Source organism: Schistocerca americana, chromosome 8, assembly GCF_021461395.2.
Source record: "Schistocerca americana isolate TAMUIC-IGC-003095 chromosome 8, iqSchAmer2.1, whole genome shotgun sequence".
Lineage (NCBI taxonomy): Eukaryota > Metazoa > Arthropoda > Insecta > Orthoptera > Acrididae > Schistocerca > Schistocerca americana.
The window spans coordinates 391,768,423-391,795,094 of NC_060126.1; the positions used below are offsets into that span (position 1 = coordinate 391,768,423).

The following is a 26,672-nucleotide window of genomic DNA, read 5'->3' on the forward strand; positions in this document are numbered from 1 at the left end:
TTCCCTTACCACGATGAGTCTTATTTAAGTGGAAATTTATATGCATTGATCCTCTAAAAGTAAACCTGCTCTCAAGGTTTGCTGGAACTTCTTAGTGATTTTCTGAACCTACTATATTCCCTTGTCCTATTACGACCTTCGAAATAAATTATTCAGCTCGTTATAGTTCAATGTTCGGCAAATATACAGTTCATTTCCAGAGGTGAAGGAAACGATAAGTAGCATAAAAATACTGGGTCCACCTGAATATAGAATCCAGAAGCTTTATTCGCTCTCCACCATGTCCAGTACCGGGAGCGAGATATTGAACATTTACCAGATATCAGAAGAAGCAGACGAGGGACGAAGTCTGGGAAAACTCTTATTTAAAGGGTAGGCAACAGGGTCAGCAACTATGACAGTCAGAATACATACGGCCTAATCTTCCTTCTATGATGAATTAACTCATTTATTCTGTGGTTGGTTAAGATCTCGCCTATTAGCGAACACTGGTACTCATGTGAATGTTTTTTGCGTGGACCAGGTTAAGGCCATCAACAGACTCTCATTTATCAGTGTATTCCTGTACTATTGTCTATCAGTGGCATCTGAGTGACATTTACTCAGTGAAATAAACTTGTGTTAGGAACGACTCGAAACTGCAATTTATTTATTTATTTATTTATTTATTTGTTTACTTACATAGTTTACGCCCACATTGGGACACTAAAATCAAACATAATACAATAGAGTCTACAATGATTAAGTTTAGGTCTTAGGAGTCAGCAATTTCTTCGTTTCCCAAAACTTCACTCGCTGTGATCTGGCTGCTCGTTCTTCTGCAGATATGACATACTTCTTCCGTTCTGATGGTTTGAATGTCAGCCGTGTGTATTTGTTCTTCAAAAGCAGTTTCTCTTCTCTGTGTTGAATTTGGTGTGTGATGATGTTCAGTTCATCCAGATCACTCTGTGCTTCTTTAAACCAGATGTTTTTGGTTTTACTGTTCCAGAAGTATTCTAAAAGTTGCTTCAGGATTCTAGTATTTGGTAGGCGAGATATGTGGCTGAAAAATGCAATCCTTCTTTTCCGCATTGTATCAATAATGGATTCACTTTCTTTATACACTACTGAATTGGGCAAAAGTCTGCACTGCCCATTAACTTGATGTTTCTTACTGATAATTGTTCGGAGTATTCTTCTATCAACTTTCTGCAATTTGTCAGTTGTTGCTTGAGTATTTAACCCGAATAGTGTTTCACTTGCATACGTTGCTTCCGGTTTAACGACGGAGGAGTAATGTCGAAATTTAGCAATTATTGAGAGAGATCGTTTTCTGTAGGTTTGCCACGTGGTTCTACGCTCTCGCTGAAGTTTTATGTTCTACTATCTATTGATGCTGTTTCATTAACATTCCAGGTAATAATCTCACCAAGATATTTAAACGTTTTCACTACTTTGATTTTTTCATCAATGCAGAGTATGATATGGGATGTGTCAACTGGGAAGCTGGGCTTCATTTCTGTTTTCTCAAACGAAATTTGCAATCCGACCTTTGCCGCTAATCCTTCTAGTTGTTCTATCTGAACCTTTGCTTCATCAATATTGTTTGCTAACTGCGCCAAATCATCTGCAAATGCAAGGCAGTTAAGTCGAATCTTCCTTCCAATTGTAACAGATGGTGGGCATGTCTTGTTCCATTCACGCATGATTTTCTCCAGCACACAATTGAACAATAATGGAGACCGTCCATCGCCTTGTCGAAGGGCAGTATGGATCTCAAAAGGTTCAGAGAATTCATTTCATAACCTCACTCTAGCTTTAGTGTTTCGAAGGGTGACTGCAACGAGGTTGACAAGTTTCTGATGTAAACCAAATTCTTTAAGAATTGACAGTAGAGATTCACGATGGATACTATCATAGGCTTTTCTAAAATCGACAAACAAAATCACTAGTTTCTTGTCCCTGACCCTTTACTTACAGTAAATTGTACCTATAGCTTCACACCAAGGCAATTCATTAAAGTTCATGAAATCGCATGTGCGCCACCTGCCTGCTCCCCCTCCTCCTCCTCCTCCTCCTCCTCCTCCTCCTCCCTCTCTAAAAAATATATATTTATTTCTTCATGAAACGTTATAAATAAGATATCTCTTTTTCAAACTGTCAGTTCAGTTCACAGAAATAGTAGTAGAAATAGCAATAATTTACATAAAGATTTAACGCAATTTATACAGTCTAGTCAAATTGATATGACCACTGCCTATGTTCCACGTCAACGTTCAACAACCATTCACAGACGGCATGTGGCAGCACTGGCAATGGAGGATAAAAGAAGTATCTCAGTGGCTACAGAAAACAGTGCGGTCGTTGTCGTAACGTGGGAAAGGACCGATTTATCTGACGTGCAAATGTGCATGATCATTGGCTTTTGGGCGATTGGTGGAAGCGTTTCCAAATTGGCTAAGTTCTTAAACTGTTTGCGTGCCACCGTAGTTAAACTACACCGTGCATGGCAAAATGTCACTATCCACAACCGGCACCGTGGCAACTGCAGTGAACCATGAACCATAGATGACACGAGTGAATGGCAGCTGCGGAGACGTGTACGGGCGAAAAGATGTGCATCTGCTGAGCAACTGACCGTTCAGATGAACCAAAGCGCTGCTACCAGCGTCTCCTCAACGACCATTCAGCAAACGGTACATGCATCCAAGCTGACTGTTGTTCATCGGCGACGAAGGCTGAAATTTTCATGCCAGTACCGCACTGGATGTCCATTGAATGGCGATAGGTGGCCTTCTCAGATGAATTTCGTTTTATGCTACATGGCCGGTGACGTGTACTGCCCTGCAACAGTCGTCGGAAGCGTCCAGATCAGTGATGATGATGAGGTCCTATACTCCGAGGAGTGTAAGGGACGATGCGGGAGACCCGCACCGCTGTACTAGGCATCGTCCTAGTGGATGTGGTTTGCCATTGACTGCCTCCGACCGTAATGGGGATGAATGATGATGATGATAAAGACGACACAACACCACCTAGTCATCGCGAGGCAGGAAAAATCCCTGACCCGGCCGGGAATCGAACCCGGGACCCCGTGCGCAGGAAGCGAGAACACTACCGCAAGACCACGAGCTGCGGACCAGGTCAGAGGAGGGAGCGTTATGATCTGGGGGAATGTTTTCATGGCATTCCCTGGGTGATCTCGTCATTCTGGAAGGTCCATGGAGCAATATAAGTATGCGTCTATTCTTGGGGACTACGTGCACCCATCCATGCAGTCTGTTTTTTCCTCGGCACAATGGTATCTACCAGAAGGGAATGCAATGTGTCACATGGCTGGCAGTGTAGGGGTCCGGTTCTAGAAGCACCAGGACGACTTTACAGCACTTCCCTCACACCAAACTCTGCAGATGAAATCCCAGTCGAGAATCCGTGGGACCACGTCGATCAAGCTGCTCGTGCCATGGATCCCCTCAACTGTGAATAGCGCAGCTGGCTACGGCACTGGGATCAGCATGGCTCCACATCCCTGTCGATATTTTCCTGAAACTCATTCGCTCTCTCCCTGAATGTCCGCTCTGCAAAGGGTGGTAATTCAACCTTTTGATTTGTGAGTTTATTCATTGTTCAGGAACACAAATTTTAAGTAACTTGTTAACAACCATAAAAAGTTCAACTGGTGAGAAGTTCAGTTCACTAGAACCTTAAAGGATTTATTGATTTCAAAGTTGTTCTATCCGAAGGCTGAATTCCCTGTAAGAACAAGTTGACGTATATGTTATTAATAGTACAAAATATAGTGAGGGCTCCATCAAATCTTCAGTGTAAAAGTGCTATCTGTATTAATAAGAGATGTAAGCAGCTTTCTGTTTCATGATACATATCCACAAAAGCCTAAGAATAGTCTTATGAACTTCAGCGCGTATATCTCTATATGTCTGTCACAAGTTTGGTATTATAGAACAAATGAAAGGTTTCAGGTTTTTTAGTTATTCTACATCTACATGGATACTCCGCAAGTCACATTTAAGTTCCTGGCAGAGGGTTCATCGAACCACCTTCACAATTATCTATTATTCCATTCTCGTATAGCGCGCGGAAAGAACGAACACCTATGTCTTTCCGTATGAGTTCTGATTTCCCTTATTTTATGGTGGAGATCGTTTCTCCCTATGTAGGTCTGTGTCAACAAAATATTTCGCATTCGGAGGAGAAAGTTGGTGATTCGAATTTCGTGAGAAGAATCCGTCGCATCGAAAGACGCCTTTCTTTTAATGATGTCCAGTCCAAATCCTGTATCATTTCTGTGACACTCTCCCATATTTCGCGATAATACAAAACGTGCGGCCCTTCTTTGAACTTTTTCGATGTACTCCGTCAGTCCTATCTAGTAAGGATCCCACACCGCGCAGCAGTATTCTAAAAGAGGACAGACAAGCGTAGTGTAGTCAGTGTCCTTAGTAGATCCGTTACATTTTCTAAGTGTCCTCCCAATTACACGCAGTCTTTGGTTAGCCTTCCCCACAACATTTTCTGTGTGTTCCTTCCAATTTAAGGTGTTCGTAATTGTAATACCTAGGTATTTAGTTGAATTTACGGCTTTTAGATTATAACCAAATTTTAACGAATTCCTTTTAGCACTGATGTGGATGACCTCACACTTTTCGTTATTTTGGGTCAACTCCCACTTTTCACACCATTCACATCTCTTTTCTAAATCGTTTTGCAATTTGTTTTGATCTTCTGGTTACTTTATTAGTTGATAAACGACAGCGTCATCTGTAAACAACCTATGACGGCTGCTCAGATTGTCTCCCAAATCGTTAATATAGATAAGGAACAGCAAATGGCCTATAACACTACCTTGGGGAACTCCAGAAATCACTTCTGTTTTACTCTATGACTTTCCGTCAATTACTACGAACTGTGACCTCTGACAGGAAATCACAAATCCTGTCACATAACTGAGACGATATTCGATAAGCACGCAATTCCATTACAAGCCGCTTGTTTGGTACAGTGTCAAAAGCCTTCCGGAAATCAAAAAATACGGAATCGATCTGAAAACCCTTGTCAATAGCACTCAACACTTCATGTGAATGAATAGCTAGTTGTGTTTCACAGGAACAATGTTTTCTAAATGCATGTTGACTGTGTGTCAGTAGACACTTTTCTTCGGGGGAATACATCATGTTTGAACACAATATGTGATCCAAAATCCTGCTGCATATCGACGTTAATCATATGGGCCTGTAATTTAGTGGATTACTCCTGTTACCATTCTTGAATATTGGTGTGACCTGTGCAACTTTCCAGTCTTTGGGTACGGATCTTTCGTCGAGCGAACGGTTGTATATGATTAGGTATGGAGCTAATGCATCAGCATAGTCCAAAAGGAACCTAATTGGTATCCATTCTGGACTAGAGGACTTGCTTTTATTAAGTGAGTTAAGTTGCTTCACTACTACGAGGATATTTACTTCTACGTTATACCTGTTATACCTGTTCTTGATTTGAATTCTGGAATATTTACTTAGTCTTCTTTTGGGAAGGTATTTATTCTACAACCTAGGAACAATTTCACTCAGGGTTAGAACATTAGCGTTTCCATTTTTGTAAATATGTATTACATGTTCCTATGTTATGAGATGTTCCACATTCTTGACGATTTTCTCACTGTGTATCTATGGGCAGATATATCAAACCTAACAAACATTTTCATGTGTACAATACAACACTATTAAACAGCAATAAACGAAAACACATTTTACTCTGCAGTCATAGCGCATAAAAAACTGCAGCTGATTGTTTTTAACGACTCTCGTTTAGTAACGTTTAGATTCTTGCACTTAATCTATGCTCTTGTCTTGCAGCACATAAGAACGTACGGTTGTTCATGACGCACGGCGGCATCAACAGCATTCAAGAGGCGCTGTACCACGGTGTTCCACTCATAGGATTCCCTGTGTTTGGAGACCAGAACTGCAACATGAACCGCGTGGAGTGGATCGGACTTGGAATCAAAATACCAATCTCAAACGTGTCCGTGGAATCACTCACTTGGGCTATAAAAGAAGTCTTGGAAGTGCCAAGGTATGGATGTCGTTCTTTGCAATTTAATTCCACATTCTACATCCTCAGCTTGCATTTTTCTACGATTAGCATAAAAATGCTTACTTAGTGAAGTATTTTGTAGTTAAATAATTCAGGGTCATAACGGACATCACGTAGAGTGTAAACACCGAATTTAATTGCCAATGACTTCAGATTTCGGAAGTATGTATACTCTTACCAAATGCAAAAAAGGCCTTAACAGTATTTGAGTGCTGCTCTGACAACGAAATATAAACAGTAATATGGTTCAAATGGCTCTGAGCACTACGGGACTCAACTGCCGATGTTAGTCCCCTAGAACTTAGAACTAGTTAAACCTAACTAACCTAAGGACATCACACACATCCATGCCCGAGGCAGGATTCGAGCCTGCGACCGTAGCGGTCTTGCGGTTCCAGACTGCAGCGCCTTTAACGGCACGGCCACTTCGGCCGGCAACAATAATATGGTCATGAGCTATAGTCTGAAACGAATCTGATCACTAGGAAATGTTGCACAAGACAGATACAAGCTGCAAAGGATCTACACTCCATTGAGTGTTGCATTGCGAAGTCCACCTATAAATTTCACAAAAATTTTTAAAAAATTCATGAAGTCGTAGATATATCTCGACCTACCTTCATTATTCAGATTTGCAAGTGGCACTTGAAGAGGTTAGTCTCAGAACATTTTCAACAACTTCATCGTTTCAACTTTTCTACTGTGCGTGAGTGAAAGCTTCCATACCAACATGCGCGTGTTCATTTCTGAATAAATGGTATCGGCGACATCTCGATCCTCATTTTTTCTGATGGGTCTGATTCGCGATATCCAGAACGTGTGCCATTATACATCAGGAAACCTCGTCAGTACGGTATGTTCAGCATCCGTAACATATTGTGTGGTTTTTTGTACGGCATTTGTGGGACTTAATATTAATAATCAACAGCCTCAGTTGCACCGTTTACCTAGAATTTACCTAGGTTTCAGTCGGGATAACATAACCTTCTTCAGAATAACAGTAACTACCGTTTGTCCATAGTGGACATCGTCAAGCTAAAACTATAAATCCATAAATTATCGTCAGACTATAAAACTTACCTGGAACTGCTTCGGCCCCACTACGCGACCGCCATGCGGCAGACACTAGTGCTGTACTGGAACTGACCGTAGCGTCATGAGGCCCGCCTAGGCGGACACAATACCTTGCGCCTGCGCGTAAACTGTTTGATAGTTACCTGTTGCGACAAGACGTGAACTTAACTCCTGACGTTGAATTTACTAGTAAAGTGAAATAAAAGGTATAGCTGAGGAAAAGGGCGTTTATATTAACCTGTGCAGAACGTACATAGATCGACTGTCTTAACATTTATAAAGTATTCATTGGTCATGATATGAGGAAGAAATCATGTGCTTACAAGGTATGACCTATCGAGGAAAATTTTTGTGCTTAAGCACGAAGTTTAATCACCTAAAAAGAACTTAGGAGTGCGAAGGATAATATAAAGCCAACATCGTCATTATTACGACTAGGTCTAGAAATTTTTGAGACGTAATTGTTAAGCACTTGCTTAGCTGTTGTTACAACGCATGAACGTCCTACTGACTTAGCACACAAATGGTCATGGTTGAACTTATGAACAAGTCTATATCTAATCTGTAACATACGGCAATACGAGCCGTATAAAGTAGATGGTCATTATTCAAGATCAGTATATTTGACCTGAAATGGCCTAGAATCAAGTCAATAGGACGTTCATGCGTTGTAACCACAGCTAAGCAAGTGCTTAACAATTACGTCTCAAAAATTTCTAGATCTAGTCGTAATAATGGCGATGTTGGCTTTATATTATCCTTCGCACTCCTAAGTTCTTTTTAGGTGATTAAACTTCGTGCTTAAGCACAAAAATTTTCCTCGATAGGTCATGATTTCTCCCTCATATCATGACCAATGAATACTTTATAAATGTTAAGACAGTCGATCTATGTACGTTCTGCACAGGTTAATATAAACGCCCTTTTCCTCAGCTATAGCTTTTATTCCACTTTACTAGTAAATTCAACGTCAGGAGTTAAGTTCACGTCTTGCGGCAACAAGTAACTATCAAACAGTTTATGCGCAGGCGCAAGGTATTTTGTCCGCCTAGGCGGGCCTCATGACACTACGGTCAGTTCCAGTACAGTACTCCTGTCTGCCGCATCGCGGTCGCATAGTGGGGCCGAGGCAGTTCCAGGTAAGTTTTATAGTCTGACGATAATTTATGGATTTGTAGTTTCAGCTTGACGATTTCCACTATGGAAAGAAGGTAGTTACTGTTATTCTGAAGAAGGTTGGGTTACCCCTACTGAAACGTAGGTAAATTCCAGGTAAACGGTGCAACTGAGGCTGTTGATTATTAAAATTAATATTTATACAGTTGCTGACAGGGCCACGAAATGTTGAAGTATTTATCGGACTGTTTCATTTTGGTTACTGTAATATACAGTACGGATATAGCTGCACTGCAATCCCTTTCCCTCTACGTCTCAAGACATGAGAGGGCAATTTCTGCATTCATAAAGCAACTCGGAAACAGTAGAGATGGCGCAATTAATGGCATCTAATATATTATGTGACCATCACGTTTCGTGGATTCATTGAGATTTTTGATGAGTTTCCAAGGTAGATGTTGACAGCGAGTAGAACAGTCTCCCTATAGGGAACAGTCATTGAAGGTGCAGGCCTTCCTGAAACAGGTCTTCAGAGTGAATTCCAGCCATCGTCAACACGCCTGGGATAGAACCCGTACAAAATAACATGCCTCACAGAAAGGAATACCCATTCTCAGCGTTGTGCGAGTCTATCCTTCTATTCCGAAGGTTTGCTGTGGTCTCTTGAGCTGTGTGGTTCACCTGTTAGAAGCGGCCAGCTGAGTTGTTTGTGTGCTGATTTCCTTATTCGGCTCTCTAGTTAGGGAGTACTGAGTTACTGGTCGTACTGAGATAAACTCTTAATAGGCCTACAAACGTTTTCTGTCTTTCTGGCTGCAGCTTAGTTCTGCATATGCGTAGTCTGCACCTTCTTATCTCCACTCAGTGCTATGGCCTCTGCGAGCAGACCGTCCACCACTACTATTGTCCCCTCCCATAGCACCCCATCTGTGCAGTTAAGAGCCAAGTTACTTCGTGCACAGTCTGTACGTGGTTTGCTGGACTAGGCACCTGAACGACACCATCGCCTCCTCGTACATCCATATCATCTCAGCAGTGGGGATGAGGGCTGTCACCCAGCGTATGGCACAACAAAAGATTGGAAGGTCCATCCTAATGGCTTCAAGTCTATTAAGAATCATCCATAGTGACGCACACAGTATTTACATAAACGTCGAAATCCGATTTTGCGTGAACCGATTTGCCAATATAACTTCTGATTGGTCATGTTAATACTCAAATATCGATTCTGAAAATGCCAGTTTGCCCGTCCAATATCAGATCACAGAATCTAAATTCTGTCTACGTAAACACCCTACTGCATTCGTTGTTGCTGGATTTTTCTTTATTTTATTTCATTGTCCTCTGTGTTAGATTTCCTTACTTGCTGTATGATTTATAGCGGAAGTGTCATAGACATTAACACAACATTCAAGTAAGTAAATGACCAAATAGTCATCATAGTTTAACAAACTAGAATTATTATTTATATTCAGTGTTGTTAAGAACATCAACATCCGAAGGAAGTTTGTTGCATTTTATCGAGCTTCTGTAGTAGACGGTTTGTTTCCACAGTCACAGTATGGTGATGGTATGACGTGTATTCCATTGAGCTGTTCTGGTAGCAGCTGTAGTTGGATTTCACTTCGACGATGGTCATCATCATAAACTGGCTCTTGTTCTATTTGAAAGCGAAGTTACGTCTCATATCATACATTTCAGAGTACCATTGTAGTTCGGTAAACATGGGTGGATTAACCTGTACCGAACATTTCTTGAGCAGATCTTCGGTTCCCACAGCTTGTTCCAGTCGCTTCTGCCCATGTCTGTGAGTACAGTAATCACGGTTGTAGCTCCGTCAGCGCAGACCGCCATTCTACAATGACGATATCAACAAAGTTCTCTCTCGTCAGGAGAAACGTGTTCGTCGCCAGGGTAACCACGTTGAGAAATAAATTTGTATAAATATGTAAAAATAAAGATATGCAATGTTAATAACGTCCGTTTTATTTAACAAGCTGTAAGAGTTTTCGCATAAAAAATTAGGAGGAATTACTTTTCACCACATCCTTGTACAACAATAAATACCACTCACATGACCTTTCTATTGTCAGAAATTTCATTTATTTCTAATTTTTTCAAGTGCAATTTCGTCTCTAATTGGCATATTTTTCTTGCTCTATTCTGTCCCTTGACAAGTTCGATAATTTTTGCTAATAGGCACGAGACATCGGACGTAAAGAGCAAAACTAACAGGGAGTATGCCATTCAGTTTTCTCAACGATTCACATACCCATTTTTTCCTATGTTGTCGTCGTACTTAGACATCTTGCCTTCTTGAAATCACGATTCTAAATGAAATACTGGTCTGACTGTTGATGATGTGATAGTAGCTTTAGTATATTGAAGAATTAACATTTCGTATTGTTAGTAAATAATGAAAGTGCTGAGGCTACTTATGTATTGGCTGTGTCAGGAAATATTACACACGAGGGCTTGAAAGCGGAGATTTACGGACAGAACCAGCCAGAGAAAGCCCTTCCCTCTTTCCGAGGGACGAGTTTCTAAACTACCTGATGGTGTACGAAAAACACTGGTAAATCCTGCTGTCCATATACGCGGTCAAGTCACATCAATGTGACCACCGCCTACATTCGATGCCGGTACGCGGAAAACTACGCAGTCGTAGTCGTAATACGGATACCGAGCGATTTATCTGACGTCCAAAAAGGGCATCATTAGCTTTCGGGTCAAGGGTGGGAGCATTTCCGAAACAGCTAAGTTTGTAAACTGTTCGGGTTCCGCCGTGGTCGAAGTATACGATGCATCGTGAATGGCAAAATGCCGCTATCCAAAACCAGCACCGACGTAGCTGTGGTGCACCAAAGGTTTGAACGATGGCTGCGAAGATGCGTACGGGCGAATAGGTGTGCAGCTGTTGAGAAACTGACCACCCAGATGAACCAAGGAGTACCAACAGTGTCTCCTCGACGGCCGTTCAGTGAATGAATGTTGCTGCGTATGGGCCTACACAGCAGGAGTCTTGGTTCATGAACCATTGGTGACTACTGTTCATCGGCGACGAAGGCTGGAATTTGCACGCCATTACCACAACTGGACGTCCGCCGACTGGCGACAGGTGGACTTTACAGATGAATCACGTTCTGTGCGCCATCGGAAAGATGGCGGTTGGCGTGTACGGCGTGAAACGTGTGAAAGCGAACACCCTGCAACAATCGTGGGGAGAGTCCAGGCCAGAGGAGGGAGCGTTATGGTCTGGGGAATGTTTTCGCGGGGTCCCCCGGGTTATGTCGTCGTTCTCGGATCAACACAAGTACGCATCTATACTTCAGGAACATACAGTGTGTTTTTCCTCAGCACAACGGCATCTACCAGCAGTACAATGCAAAGTGTAACACAGTTCGCAGTGTATGTGCGTCTTTCGAAGGCCACCAGGATGAGTTTAGCGTACACCCTTGTGAACCAAAGTCATCGAATTTAAACCTAGTCAACAATCTCTGGAGCCACCGGGCTGTACGTACCACAGATTCTCAACCGAAAGCCTAGCGTAGCTGTTGGTGACACTGGAGTTGTCATGACTCCACATCTCTGCCGCTACCTTCAAGAACCTCGCTGGTTCTCTTTCTGTACGCCTCACAGCGGACTGCGCTGCAGGAGGTGGTCGTTATTCAGGCTTTTGTCAGGTGGTGACATTAATGTCACTGGACAGTACATCCGCAATTCTCCGACATTCGTCTGTTGTAAATTTCCGTTTCGACGACATGAGTTATACATTGTGCTCTGAAATGCTTCTGGATGCACTAGCATTTAACGCTATCGTCAGATCTGCCACAAATCGCCGCCTATCCTGCTTTACAGAGCCGGCAAGCCTCTGACCACCACGTTCTATGACGACGCGTGGACGTCTAACCTTATCGCCTACTCGTGGATGCATTGTCCCTCAATCGCTTTCCATAGACGTTCATGGCAGCAGAATGCGGGCAGCGTACAAGGTTCGGCGTTTCCCAGATGCTTCGTTCCCATGCATCTGGTAATAAGCATCTGCCATTTGTCGCCTATGTCAGTGGATTTCTTCATGTGTGACCTGTATCCTCACTAGAATCGCTGTTCTCCACCAAACGCATTCCTTTGTGATGAAGGCCAGCCGCTGTGGCCGAGCGATTCTTGGCGCTTCAGTCTGGAACTGCGCTGCTGCTACGATCGCAGGTTCGATTCTTGCCTTGGGCATGGATGTGTGTGATGTCCTTAGGTTAGTTAGGTGTAAGTAGTTCTAAATCTAGGGGACTGATGACCTCAGATGTTAAGTCCCATAATGCTTAGAGCCATTTGAACCTTCAGTGTTACTATTTCCCTAAAATCGATGGGAGAGCCTCTGGCTGTAATGTTAGATAACTGTAGGAAGAAACATCAGTGACAATGGAAGTTTGAGTAAAGACACAATCTAAGGCTGGATCCAACTTCGGCGCCAAAGCGTTGTTCCAATATGTGGATTGATTAAATGGGTTTGGAACCGAGATTGTTCGTTCGTTCGTCGTCGTATTTATTTCCAAGTTCAGTTTTTCTAAATGTCTCAAGAACAGTGGAGGAACATTATTCACCCTCACATGTGCAAATGCTCTAGTCTCTGTCTTTGCGTAAGACAAGTTTACGTTGGGTCTATGGGAATTCCACTGAATGTTGCTCCATTGTGTGGGCACTGTCCCATAAATATTGGCCAATGTTGGTGCCATCTCTGCCGGCCGAAGTGGCCGCGCGGTTAAAGGCGCTGCAGTCTGGAACCGCAAGACCGCTACGGTCGCAGGTTCGAATCCTGCCTCGGGCATGGATGTTTGTGATGTCCTTAGGTTAGTTAGGTTTAACTAGTTCTAAGTTCTAGGGGACTATGACCTCGGCAGTTGAGTCCCATAGTGCTCAGAGCCATTTTTTGGTGCCATCTCTGTCACCAATGTGTGCACGAAGGGTAACACATACAGTCGCGATCCTCACTGCTGTGGCAATTGTTACTGTCCGACAGTTGGAAGGGCACTAGCGCCGCTAGTGGCGAGAAAGCCAGCCATAAAATTTATGCTTGTTTTTAGTTATTTTTCTGGCTAATTAACGAAATAGCTAAAATATTTTTGCGTTCAAAGCAGTAGTAAATTAGCAGGAATGATAGTGAAATTTTATGCGCGTTATGGTGTCCCTTACGATCATGGCTGTCAAGGAGGGGAAGAAAGCCAATGTGCACACCGTGTGCATACCGGGTGGAGTCATTACAGACGTGGAACGGGTCCTTTGGGATGAGCTGAAGAACACAGGGTGCTGCCAACTGCAGGTGGTGGATCACGTCGGTACCAATGATGTGTGTGGCGTTGGATTGAAAGAGGTTCTCTCTGGTTTCGAGGGGTTAACAGAAGTGGTAAAGGGTGCCAGTCTTGCTTTCGAGATGAAAGCATGGTCGACAGGATCGATTGCGGGCCTCTGGTACAGAGCCAAATGGAGGGTCTGAATCAGAGGCTCAGACGGTTCTGCGACTGTGTAGTCTGCGCCATGGAGTGGTTGGCTTACGGGTTCCGGTGAATAGATCAGGAGTCCACTACATGCAGGGCGCGGCTATATGAGTAGCAGAGGCTGTGTGGTGTGCACTGGCCAGCTTGTTAGGCTAGAGTTTCTCGGGGAAATACAAAAAGGGCTTCAGTCACTAAGGGTGCAGGTCGAACACAGGAAGAACGTAGGTATAGGAGCCATCGGTGTAACCGTTGTAAAGTCTCGTAGTTATGTTGGGAAAGTACCAAAGCTCCAAGAACTAATGCTCAAATCGTTATAAGCACTGAAAGCCTGCTAAAGCCGCAGATAAGTTCAGCTGAAATTTTTGCGAAGAACCCACGTTCCGAAAGGATAGGCTAAACACAGTTTGCAGTGGCGTTTTTGTTGCTGTTAGAAGTAGTTTATCTTGTTGCGAAAATGAAGTAGATAGTTCCTGTGAGTTAGTATGGGCAGAGGTCATTCTTAGAAACCTGAATAAAATAATTGGATCCTTTTACCGACGTCCCAACTCAGATGATGCAATTGCTGAGAGATTCAAAGATAAACTTATCCGACTGGCGGCCAAAGTGACCGTGCGGTTAAAGGCGCTGCAGTCTGGAACAGCAAGACCGCTACGGTCGCAGGTTCGAATCCTGCCTCGGGCATGGATGTGTGTGATGTCCTTAGGTTAGTTAGGTTTAATTAGTTCTAAGTTCTAGGCGACTGATGACCTCAGATGTTAAGTCGCATAGTGCTCAGAGCCATTTGAATCTTATCCGACTCATACAATTATGGTTGGTGGAGACTTTAATTTACCTCGATATGTTGGCGAAAATACATGTTTAAATACAGAGGTACGCATAAAACATCATCCGAAATTGAGCTAAATGCATTCTCTGCAAATTATTTCAATCAGTTAGTTCATGAGCCGGCGCGAATAGTAAGACTGTCAAAACACAATTCACCTCTAAGCAGAGGTGAATGTATAATGCCACATACCTCCGCAAGCCTAGCAACAGACTATCGGATCCCTGATACGCAGAATCAGTCCTGTATTTCGTTACGAAGACGGACAAAGAAGCTGTTAAGCAGGTGGTCATAATGTTTTGGATCATCAGTGTATTTCAGGCATGAGCGACACATATTTCTGATGTTATCTGTTCTTATTGTGAAACACTTCCTTGACACGTAACAATTTTCTATGGAGTCTAATGATTCGCACATTCTTACATTGCACTCGACTTTCGAATACGCGAAATGTTTTGCAAATTAAGTTTCTTTTGCGTCAAAACCTAATATGTTGAAGATTCCTGTCGCCTATAGCTCGATAGAGCAACAATTTTGGAACTGATTTCTTCAGTGTCGGAAAAAAGCTTCATTGCATTTTAAGTTTTATTGTCGCCTCAGTGTGGTTTTCCCTTCAGTTGCAGTAATGATGGCTTATTTGGTACTCTGAATATCAGAGCTATTGCGTTCCATATAATTCTGCTACGTTTCATATTCACAGATTTGCCTGGAAGTGTAGTGACAGAAACTTCGCGTTATTGGGTTGATAAACGACGTCTTTCTGCAAAACGCCAGGTTGAAAAGTGGCTCTGAGCACTATGGGACTTAACTTCTGAGGTCATCAGTCCCCTAGAACTTAGAACTACTTAAACCTAACTAACCTAAGGACGTCACACACATCCATGCCCAAGGCAGGATTCGAACCTGCGACCGTAGCGGTCGCGCGGTTCCAGACTGTAGAGCCTAGAACCGCTCTGCCACTCCGGCCGGCAAAACGCCAGGTGTTCTGCTGCATGCCAACCATTTTTTGTTCTTAAAAGAAAACATTCTTCAGTAATTATCTGAACTTTATAAGACAATGGTAAATAAGATGTCCCGTAATGTACACAGCCCTTGGCCCTTAGGGAACTAAAAAAAACACAACTGCTGTGTGTTCTTTTCTGCCACTACATAGTCCCTACTGTAAAAATTATGTTACAAATCCAGATAAGCGATACTATTCGCACTCATTCGCAAGTAGTAAAGGAAACCAAGAATGAGCCGCACGTGATTAGCCGAGCGGTCTCAGGCGCTGCAGTCATGGACTGTACGGCTGGTCCCGGCGGAGGTTCGAGTCCTCCCTCGGGCATGGATGTGTGTGTTTGTCCTTAGGATAATGTAGCTTACGTAGTGTGTAAGCTTAGGGACTGATGACCTTAGTAGTTAAGGGGAGCCGGAGTTTTTTTTTTTTTTTGCTACCGAAAGTTAATTGAAACATTCTTCTTTAATGTAAACTTTGAATTATTGTTCTATTCGCCCTAGAAGTGGAGTTATTACCATTTTCCCCCACGCCTGCAGAGGTAATGGGCGGCCGCTGAATGCATCTAACACCCTCTCGTGACATCCTGGCAAACTGCTTGGGATTGTCTCGGCCTGTTACGCATACAGCGAGTGTGCAAGGGTTGGCTACATTGTTTTCTGTGACAAATGAAGCGCTAAGAGCGCGGAACATTGTCTCTCTGCTGTTTACTGTTTCGAATTAGTTCAGTGTTGCGCCTGTTGTTGGTAGTATTATACTTCTTGTGTAAAGCGTTGTTGTGGTTACGATGCAACGTTTTAGTAACCGTGTATATAAGAAGAGGAAGAACGTAGGGAAAAGAAAATTAACACTAATACGAAGTTGCGATACTACAATTACTGAAACAGTGCGTTCTTCTGCTAAGCAACACATGTCCGGCCATAGCCCTGTGACATCTTCTTGCAAGAAGCTGACTGGTGGACGTGACAGATTTCGTGAATATGTTAGTGACGGTGGTGATATTAACGAAGTACTGAATATTGAATTATTATCTTCTGTGCTGAAAGAGTGTTCTGTGCAAAATGTGTTCAAGTGTAGGAGTGGGACTAGAGATAACAAAGCACTTTGGTTTAGCTTGTGAGATGAAGATAATCTGTGCATGTTGCAAGTATCAAGTGACTTTCTACAATTCACATGCCAGTCTCGTTGGTGAAAATGGACGATCTAGAGTGTTTGATGTGAATGTTCGACTTGTGTATGGTCTTCGATCCATTGGAAATGGGTCTGCTGCTGGTAAACTGTTTTGTGGTATTATGAACTTGCCATCGCCTCCAAGCAAATTTGGGTACTACTGTGAACTGGTAGGATCCTCTGGTGCAGATGTGGCTTTGAAAACCATGGAGGAAGCAGTGGAGGATCCTGTAGAAATGAACGGTGGTTCTAGTGATTTGGTAGTGGCATTAGATGGCTCCTGGCAAAAGAGTGGTCATAAATCCCTGAATGGGGTTGTAATTGCTACTTGTGGTAATAGCGCAAAAGTGATAGATGTTGCAATATTATCAAAACATTGTAGGTGCAAAAATATAATCAAAGGAGAGCACAGTGGAACCTGTGAGGCAAATTTTAGTGGAGCAATGGAAGTGGATGGAGTGAAACAAATTTTTGAACGTTCAGTTCCCAGATACAACGTTAGGTACAAATACTACCTTGGGGATGGTGACTCCAAAGGTTTCAAGACTATGGAGGAACTGACACCATATGTAAATGAATTTGTAGTTGAAAAGTTGGAGTGCATTGGGCATGTGCAAAAGCGTATGGGCGCACGGCTTCGAAGGCTCAAACAAACTTTGGGTTCAAGTAAGCTCAGTGATGGAAAGACAATAGGAGGGAGAGGCAGGCTTACTGATGAGGTGATTGAACGTCTACAGAGATACTATGGGTATGCTATAAGGCAAAATCCTAGTAATGTTAGTGACATGCAAAAAGCAGTGTGGGCATTGTTCCTTCATGCTGCCTCTTCCAATGAATACCCTCAACACAGCGTGTGCCCAAAAGATTCCTGGTGCAAATACAATGGAAAAAAGGACTATGATCACAAAAATGGTTTGCCAGCGGCTGTCATAAATGCAATAAAACCAATTTTTCATGACTTAGCACAGCAAGAATTGTTACACAAATGTCTACACGGAAAGACGCAGAATCCTAATGAGAACGTAGACAATTTGATTTGGAAAGTGATTCCTGAAAGGGTGTTTGCAAGCATAAAAACACTGCACTTTGGGATTTATGATGCAATAGCAACCTACAACCAAGGAACAGTGTGAAGTGTGAAGTTCTGAAGGCATTAGGATTTACAGCTGGGGTGAACACTGTACGAGCACTAAGAAATATTGACAGAGAAAGGATAAGAGGAGCAGAAAGAAGAGAAAGGCATATGAAGTATGATGGAACAACCGGCCAGAAAAGAAGAGGAAGCTTTTGGAGGATGAAGAAGAAGACCCTGATAATCCATCCTATAGTGCAGGAATGTATTGAGAAACTTTGATAGCCATTTCCCATAAACTAGAATTTTTCGAATATAAGGCACATTTTCTCAAAATCCACTCAAGCTAGAGAGATGAAATTTTTATACAGAACTCCTAGTGGTCAAACTTACATTGTAACACAGCCATTTGGCAATATGTTCAGTAGTTTCATTTCAGTTTAATTATAAAGCAATTATTTGTAAAAAAAATTGGGTCATTAATAAAAAAATAATTGGAAGGAAACTTGAAAAGATACTCCAAAATCCCTCTGTCATAACTGCAATACTAAACCACTCTATATGTAAAAAAATTCAAATTTTTCTATTTGGTAGTTTATTCATAAATGTTCCTCAAACTTAGTGATTTTAACATGGGCAGCATAGGCACCTCCGGCTCCCCTTAAGTCCCATCAGATTTCACACACAATTGAACAAACCAAGAATGAAGTTTCGAAAGGAATGATACTTCAAGGAGAAGAAGTTGAAACCATGAGATCCGACGAGAATGTTGTCTGTCCGAGACGGCAAAGGACTAGGGAGAGTCGTTGAATGGAATTGTTAGTCTCTCGAAAAAGAGATTATAAGGTGAAGATCAACAAAACAAAGACAATGGATTGTAGCCGAATTCAGCCGTACGATGATGAGAAAATTAGATTAGGAAATGAGACACCGAAAGTAGGATATGAATTACCTACTCGGGAGTGATAACCCTCGATGGCTGAAGTAGAGAGGACATAAAAGGCAGAGTGGCTATAGCAAGAATAACATTTCTTAAAAATAGAACAACCTGTTAACATGAAATGTAAGTTTAATTGTTAGAGAGTCTGCTCTGGAAGTTCTTGCCTGGAGCTTGAACAGAACTGAAATGTGGACGGTCAACAGCTCAGGCAAGACGTGAACAGAGGCCTTTGTTCTACAGTGCAATGGGACAATGCTGAAAATTAGGTGGGTAAATAGGATGAGTAATGATGTGCTAAGTCGAATTGGAGAGAAAAGAAAGTTACGGCACAAACTGACATATAGAAAGGATCCATTAATAGGACTCGTCGTTAGTTTGCTTATGGAAGTAAGTGCGCTTGTGAGTGGTGGTGGTGGTGGTGGTGGTGGTGGTGGTGGTGGTGGTGGTGGTGGTGGTGGTGGTAGGGTGGGTGGCAAAAAACGTAGCGGGTGACCCAAGGCTTACTATAATAAGCAGATTCAAATGAATCCTACGTTGCAATATTTATGCAGGGATAGAGATTTTCGCTGGGTAGACTTCTTCGGACTGAAACCGCAATAAACAAGGCGATTGCTTGTGAAACCCAGAATTATCCAGTTTCGATTTCCAAAGGGATATAAATTTTCATTTATCACAACTTAGGCACGAGGCAATGATTTTCATAGTAAGCTTGAATCACTTACTAATCCGAGACGAAGGATAGTTATTTCCTATTTACTTCCTAGTTACTTCCTATTCTGGTAACAAAACTCTAGTTTGGAAGTAAATTTCCCGAGTCATTTACTGGCAGTGAAAGTCGGAAACATCCACTCGGTCTGTGGAACTGGAATAAAGACTGTATTCTGTGCTACTGATCAGTGCGGATGCTAGGTACACCAACATAACAGCAACGTTCTCTTTGAGGTGACCTAACATTGAAACTAATAACTAGTGCAGAATATAGCATTTATTAAGAGTTGAAAAATTCGACTGGGAATGTTTCTGTCCTTCATGAACCTTATCAGTGCTCTATTGCCCGTCAGGATCAAAACGGTTTACAGTGATTTCTTGCCTTTTCATTTTGTCACATCATTTTCTTCCCTATAATGCTTAGCTTTTGAGCGTTAGTGTATTGATGTTGGACGGTTATGTTCGAAGCTGTCAGTCGCAATATTCTCCCCAGGACGTAGCAGATTATCTTTACCCATAGGAGAATGAACCTCCAAATCCAAAAGTATGGACCCTCATCAGCTGTGAAATATTTCAGAACAAAAAAAAATTTGTGCCAGACAGTGACTCGAACCCAGATTTCCCGAATGTCGCAAGCGGTCGCCTTAACCTCTTTTTGTTTTTTGCGTTTTGTTCGTTGTATTTGGTCGAAGTGAACGTCATATGACATCCATTGAAGTTCGTTGTTAGTCTTTTCACTCAGTTTTTTTTTTACTGCAGCGACACGCCAAGTCTCTGACCGAACAAGCTGAGCTATCTGCACATGCTTCCAGCACCGACTTAAACCTTCGTTTGTCCTGGTGTCTACTCTCCCTTGTGCTCGCACTGCCCTGAGAGGACAAACGCCGGGGGAGACCTCTCAGTATCGTGTTGGACCTCCTTTTGCGTGGCGGAGTGAAGCGGCTCGACGTGTCATGGGCTCAACAAGCCGTTGGAAGTCCGTCCCCTGCAGAAATACGAAGTCATGCTGCCTCTGTAGACATCCATAATTGCGAAAGTGATGCCGTTGCAGGATTTTGTGCACGAACTGGTCTCTCGATTATGTCCCATAAATTTTCGATGGGATTCGTGTCGGGTGTTCTGGGTGGCCAAATCATTCGTTCGAACTGTTCAGAATGTTCAAGCAAATGGCGAACAACTGTGGCGCAGTTGCATAGCGCATTGTCATCCATAATAATTGCATCGTTGTTTGGGAACATGTAGTCCGTGAATGGTAGCAAATATTCTTAAAGTAGCCGAACGCAGCTGTTCCCAGCCAATGTACCAGAGACCCAGTCCATCCCATGTAGACACGGCCCGCACCATTATGGAGCTTGCACAGTGCCATGTTGACGACCTTGATCCGTGGCTTCGTGGGGTCTCGGCCGCACTCGAGCCCTTCTGTCAGCTGATATCAGGACTCATCCGACTACGCCACCGTTTCCTGGTCGTCTAGCGTACAGTCGATGTGGTCCACGAGGCCAGGAGAGGCGCTGCAGGTGATGTGCTGTTAGCAAAGGCACTCGCGTCGGTCGTCTGCTGCCATAGTCCATTAAAGCAAAATTTCGCCGCACTGTCCTAATGGATACGTTCATTGTCCGTTCCACATTGACTTCCGCGGTTGTTTCACGCAGTGTTGTTTGTATGCTAGCAGTAACAACTGTACGCAAACGCCGCTGCTCTCGGTCGTTAAGTGAAGACCATCGGCCACTGCGTTGTCCATGTTGTTGTTGTTGTTGTGGTCTTCTGTTTTCCAAGGATTTCTACTAGCCCTCGTCTTTTTACCTACTTGATCCTCTGCTGCCTTCACTACTTCATCCCTCAAAGCTACCCATTCTTCTTCTACTGTATTTCTTCCCCCATTCCTGTCAATTGTTCCCTTATGTTCTCCCTGAAACTCTGTACAACCTCTGGTTCTTTCAGTTTATCCAGGTCCCATCTCCTTAAATTCCCACCTTTTTGCAGTTTCTTCAGTTTTAATCTACAGGTCATAACCAATAGATTGTGGTCAGAGTCCACATCTACCCCTGGAAATGTCTTACAATTTAAAACCTGGTTCCTAAATCTCTGTCTTACCATTATATAATCTATCTGATACCTTTTAGTATCTCCAGGGTTCTTCCATGGTGAGAGATAATGCATGAGATTTTGTATTCTCGACAGATTCTTGACGTTGTAGAACCACGTTCAAAGTTTGTTAATCCCTTCGTGCGGCCATAATCATATCGGAAACCTTCTCGCATGAATCACCTAAGCTCTGCCAATGCATTACCCTTTTATACGAGAGGCGTTTGAAAAGTCAGTGCAAAGTCCGAGAGATGGCACCACCGGCGCGTCTCGAGGTCATGTTTAGTTAGAACCACCTTCGGAACGAGTGCACACCAAGTTTCAGCCATATTTGTCTATTTATTTGTGTTTGGCATTCGTGTGAATGAAGGAAGTCGAGTGACTGTCAAAAAATGAACGAAAAAGAATTTCGTGTGGTGATTAAATATTACTTAATGAAAGGCAAAACTCCTCAGGAGACTAAAGAGAAGCTTGATAATCATTACGGCGACTCTGCACCTTCCATTAGAACAGTTTATAAGTAATTTCAAAATTTTCGGAGTGGCCATTTGGGCACAAGTGATGCTGAACTTTCTGGACGCCCTGTGGAGGTTACGACTCCAGAAATCATTGATAAAATCCATGATATGGTGATAGATGACAGAAGAATTAAGGTGTATGAGATTGCTATTGCTGTGGGCATCTCGAATGAACGGGTTCATAATATTTTGCATAAACATTTGGAAATGAGAAAGCTATCCACAATATGGGTTCCGCGATTGATCACGCTTGAACAAAAACATAATCATGTGAAGTGTTACAAGGATGGTTTGCAGCTGTTCAGGAAGAATCCGCAGGACTTTAAGCGTCATTTCGTCACTGTGGATGTAACATGGATACATTACTATACTCCTGAGACCGAAGAAAAATATAAACAGTGAGCTACCAAGGGAGAATCTGCACCAAAAATTGCGAAGACCATTCCTTCGGCCGGAAAGGTTATGGCGACTGTCTTTTGGGATTCGCATAGCAAAATCCTCATCGACTATATGGAAAAGGGTAGAACTATTACAGGTGCATATTATTCATCGTGATTGGACCGTTTGAAAACCGAGCTGCAAGAAAAACGCCGGCGATTAGACCGCAAAAAAGTCACATCCACCCTATTCTCCAGATTTAGCTCCCTCGGACTGTATTTGTTCCCCAAACTGAAGAAATGGCTGGCGGGACACAGATTTTATTCAAATGAGGAGGTGATTGCAGCAACTAATAGCTATTTTGCAGACTTGGACAATTCCTTTTATTCGGAAGGGATTAACAACTTAGAACAGCGTTGGACGACCTGTATAAGTCTAAAAGGGGACTATGTCGAAATTTAAGAGGTTTACCCCAAACGCGGAAGTGGTTTTTATTTTTGCACTGACTTTTCAAACGCCCCTCTACCTTGGGTAAGAGATACTACCGCTATCTGTATGTATGCATATCGCCATCACATGACTTTCGTAATCTGAATAAATGATGACTAACTGAAATCTTCAGCTGCCGACAGGTGTTGTTGATATACCTCGATGTGGACAGCTGAAAATGTGTGCCCCGACCGGGACTCGAACCCAGGATCTCCTGCTTACATGGCAGACGTTCTATCCATCTGAGCCACCGAGGACACAGATGAATAGCGCGACTGCAGGGTCTTATCCCTTGCACGCTTCCCGTGAGACTCACATTCCCAACTGTCCACAATTCTACCTATGTAATGTACCTTATAGACATTTGCCCATACACTCATTACTCGCGCACGCTTTGGCGATTCCCGTAAGAGGGAACTGTTCTTTGAGAACAGTTACTGGCTCCGTATATTTCGTAATCTGAGTGTATATTGCCATGATTCCTGCACAGAGTGAGGTCTGTTTTCTCTCGTGCAGGAATCACTGTAATATAGCCTGAGCACAATGGAGAACACACACCAGGACAAAGACATTTGGGTCTCTCCTTGAAGCGCGCTCGGATGGCCAAAGTGATTAAGGCGACCACTCACGACAAGTGGGTTATCTGGGTTCGAGTTCCAGTCTGACACACGTTTTCATTTGTTCTGAAATGTTGTACAGCTGATGAGGAACCATGATCGCAGTTTGCGCATTCATTCTTAACGGAATGTGGCTGTTGATAGTCAGTGCAGTGTCTCAACGCTGTATTGCAGTTTGCCGATGTGGCTATAGAAACCAGTAGAATTGCTACACTCATACACAGCTCTGAATACGAGAAACCTACCTGTTACTGCCTTAGCACTGACTAAGCTCACACAATAATTCTTACCTTCCAGTTACCGAGAAACGGCACAGCAACGCTCTCGAGTATTGCGAGACAACCCGAGGCCGCTGAAGGAGGAAGCCGCCTACTGGGTAGAGTACGTGCTGAGGCACAGAGGGGCCCCCCACCTGCGCTCGGCGGCCCTGGACCTCACCTGGTACCAGTACCTGCTTCTCGACGTCATCGCCTTCATTGTGCTCGTTGTCGTCGGTGTGTTGGTAGCACTGCTTCTGGTACTGAGGTATCTCCTGAGGTTATTTCGGAAGCCAGTCCCGAAAAAGACGAAGGCAAAAAGTTCTAAGAAAAGGGACTAATTTCTCACATATTTCCCATCAAAAGCTCAAGTGATCTCTGTCCTTGAAAAGTGATATTCTCTTACATCGTTGAATCTTCTCATTTCATTTCTAAGCGTCCCTTGTCTCCTCTTCCTCTCATTCGCTAATTTTCACTGCCTGCTGCTGAAGAAAGTCTCTTATTCTTTCTTGGTCGACCTATTTTGCTGTTTCCAGTGACTTTCTTTTCCTCTTCTTTCGGATTCCTCGGCTATTTCTCCTTTTATTTCCATATCTTCTCCCTGTCAGATGTCTCTTCCACTTTCTAAAGTTTGTCCTGATTACTGATAAGGACTAAATACACGCCTTTTTCCGAGCTCTTTGTTGTCGGCGCCTTCAGCGAAATGGTGTCCCATTAAAATTTCTAGATTTACTAACCAGTTAAAGTGCGCACTAACGGTAAACATAAGAAAATTTTTTGGTCATAAATATACCAGTGAATTACCCCACTTCATAAAGTATGACGGCCGAGTTAAGTTTCCGCAGCTAGCGAAGATACCAATTCGTAGTGCCCCTCCCCCCCTTTCCCCCCATCATCGTAGTCTACACAACCCTTGCAACATAGCATTTCATTCCGTCTTTCTTCTATATTGTTTGCAGCTGTATCCCTGTGTGGTTCCCATTTTTCCTCTTTACCCGTTATTTACTCACATTATTTATCTTGCCTTGTTCACATTTTTGAGTCCGTTGTCATACCTCTTTCCAAAGACCGAGCATCAAAGTTCTTACATTACCTTCGCTCACTTGTCTCCCTCTATCAAAAGTTGCGAAAGCGTTTTTTAATTACTATTATTACACATGAATACTCAACTTGTTTAGTATATTTCGTTATGGCACTATTCAGAGAAGTAGTAGGCTACAAAAACTACGGTCGCAGGTTCGAATCCTGCCTTGGGCATGGATGTGTGTGATGTCCTTAGGCTAGTTAGGTTTAAGTAGCTCTAAGTTCTACGGGGCTGATGACCTAAGATGTTAAGTCCCATAGTACTCAGAGCCATTTGAACCTTTTTTTTTGCTACAAGAACTACCAGATGTACAGATGTACCGAGCAGTCAGAATGTTTGCTAATGTCAAAGCGGAGCGAGTATTATTGTAATTTATTGTATGTTATGAAGTGCAAATGTTTGAGACTTGAGAAGTGTGAATCATTTTGTATAACACCACAGTGTGTAAACTAGTTATTACTTTTCTCTCTTATGCATTCTGTGCTCAATTTTGCAGTATGAGTCTGTGTGTGGAAATAAAGAGGTCAAACACTTCGTGTGTAGTTGTATCACAATAGTGTGCGAGTCCCATTCTCAGGCAATCCACAAAATATAAATACAGCATAGTTTATTCCAAGCATCCCTACAGAAAGGGAATAAATGGCGAAGAATGTTCTTAAAAGTATCATAGACCTGTTTTTTGCGAATGGTATCGACCTCAATTTTAAAAGACACAACATATTCACTTCTGCACATCTAGTGGTACTACATCAGTCTCAAGAGTAACATGTGATAATGAAGAAGAAATACGGTAAAACTGCAAAATTCCTAGGTGCTAATATTGATGAAAATTTAAATTAGGAAAAAGCGCATTTTGGAACACTTAAAACAACTTGGTTCAGCCACAGTTGCACTTTGAATGACTGCAAATCTTGGGAAGAGAGAAATCGGTTAGTAGATATATTTTGCATGTTTTCATCAATAATGTCATATGGAATAATGTTCTACTGCAATCATCATTAAGAAAGTAAGTCTTCGTTGCTTAAAAACGTGCTATAAGAATTGGTGCACGAACACGATCATCTTGCAGACACCAGAAGGGAAAATTAAATTTATTACTTCACACTAAGCTGTCTTTAGCACAAAAAGGAGTACACAACGCTGCAAGTAAAATTAAAATTTTTGGAAACTTAACCAGTGATACAAAACGTTTGATACAGAGCAAAGTAAAATTTGAGAACTAACTGAAAAAGTTTCTCCTCGACAACTCCTTCTGTTCCGTAGAAGAATTTCTGTTATCGTAATGTGTAAAAGGTGGTAGGCAGGAGTTAACTAACATCTGTATATTTTTTAAGAAATTCAGCGTGTATCCATGTTTACAAATTAATGTGCGATATAAATATAAAATTATTCGTTCCATACAATTACGATATATCATGCAAATGATCCATAAAACATGAGATTAACTAAGTGCACTGTAATTTTGCCTGAAATTCACTAGCTGCGGGTGTTAGTGTCAAGCACAAAAAGTATAAATGCGGCTCTTTGGCGGAGATTCTTGACGACTGAGAAGTTAGCAGACAAATTTCAAGAAATATGTTTATTTTATTGCACACTCGTTGTGTCCTAACATTCAGAGATGACACTCTTCTGCTCTTCAGCTGAACTATTTTAACGATTTAAATTCTGCATCGGATCGTGATTCCAACTTCGAACCTGGATTTCTGCATTTTGTTAGCAGCGTGCCAATTGCATAGTCTGTACTTCAAAAGTGCAGAGG

The 26,672-nt window shown here is 42.5% G+C and overlaps 1 protein-coding gene across 1 annotated transcript in view; it reads left to right on the forward strand.

Moving 5' to 3' along the window:
* LOC124544874 (UDP-glycosyltransferase UGT5-like) overlaps positions 1-26,339 on the forward strand; it is a 120,274-nt gene extending 93,935 nt beyond the window's left edge. The window contains exons 5-6 of the mRNA XM_047123591.1: positions 5,856-6,075; positions 23,870-26,339. Coding sequence (XP_046979547.1) covers positions 5,856-6,075; positions 23,870-24,170 — 521 coding nt within the window. The 3' untranslated portion in view covers positions 24,171-26,339. The remainder of the gene's footprint in view (positions 1-5,855; positions 6,076-23,869) is intronic.
* The last annotated feature ends 333 nt before the right edge of the window (positions 26,340-26,672 follow it).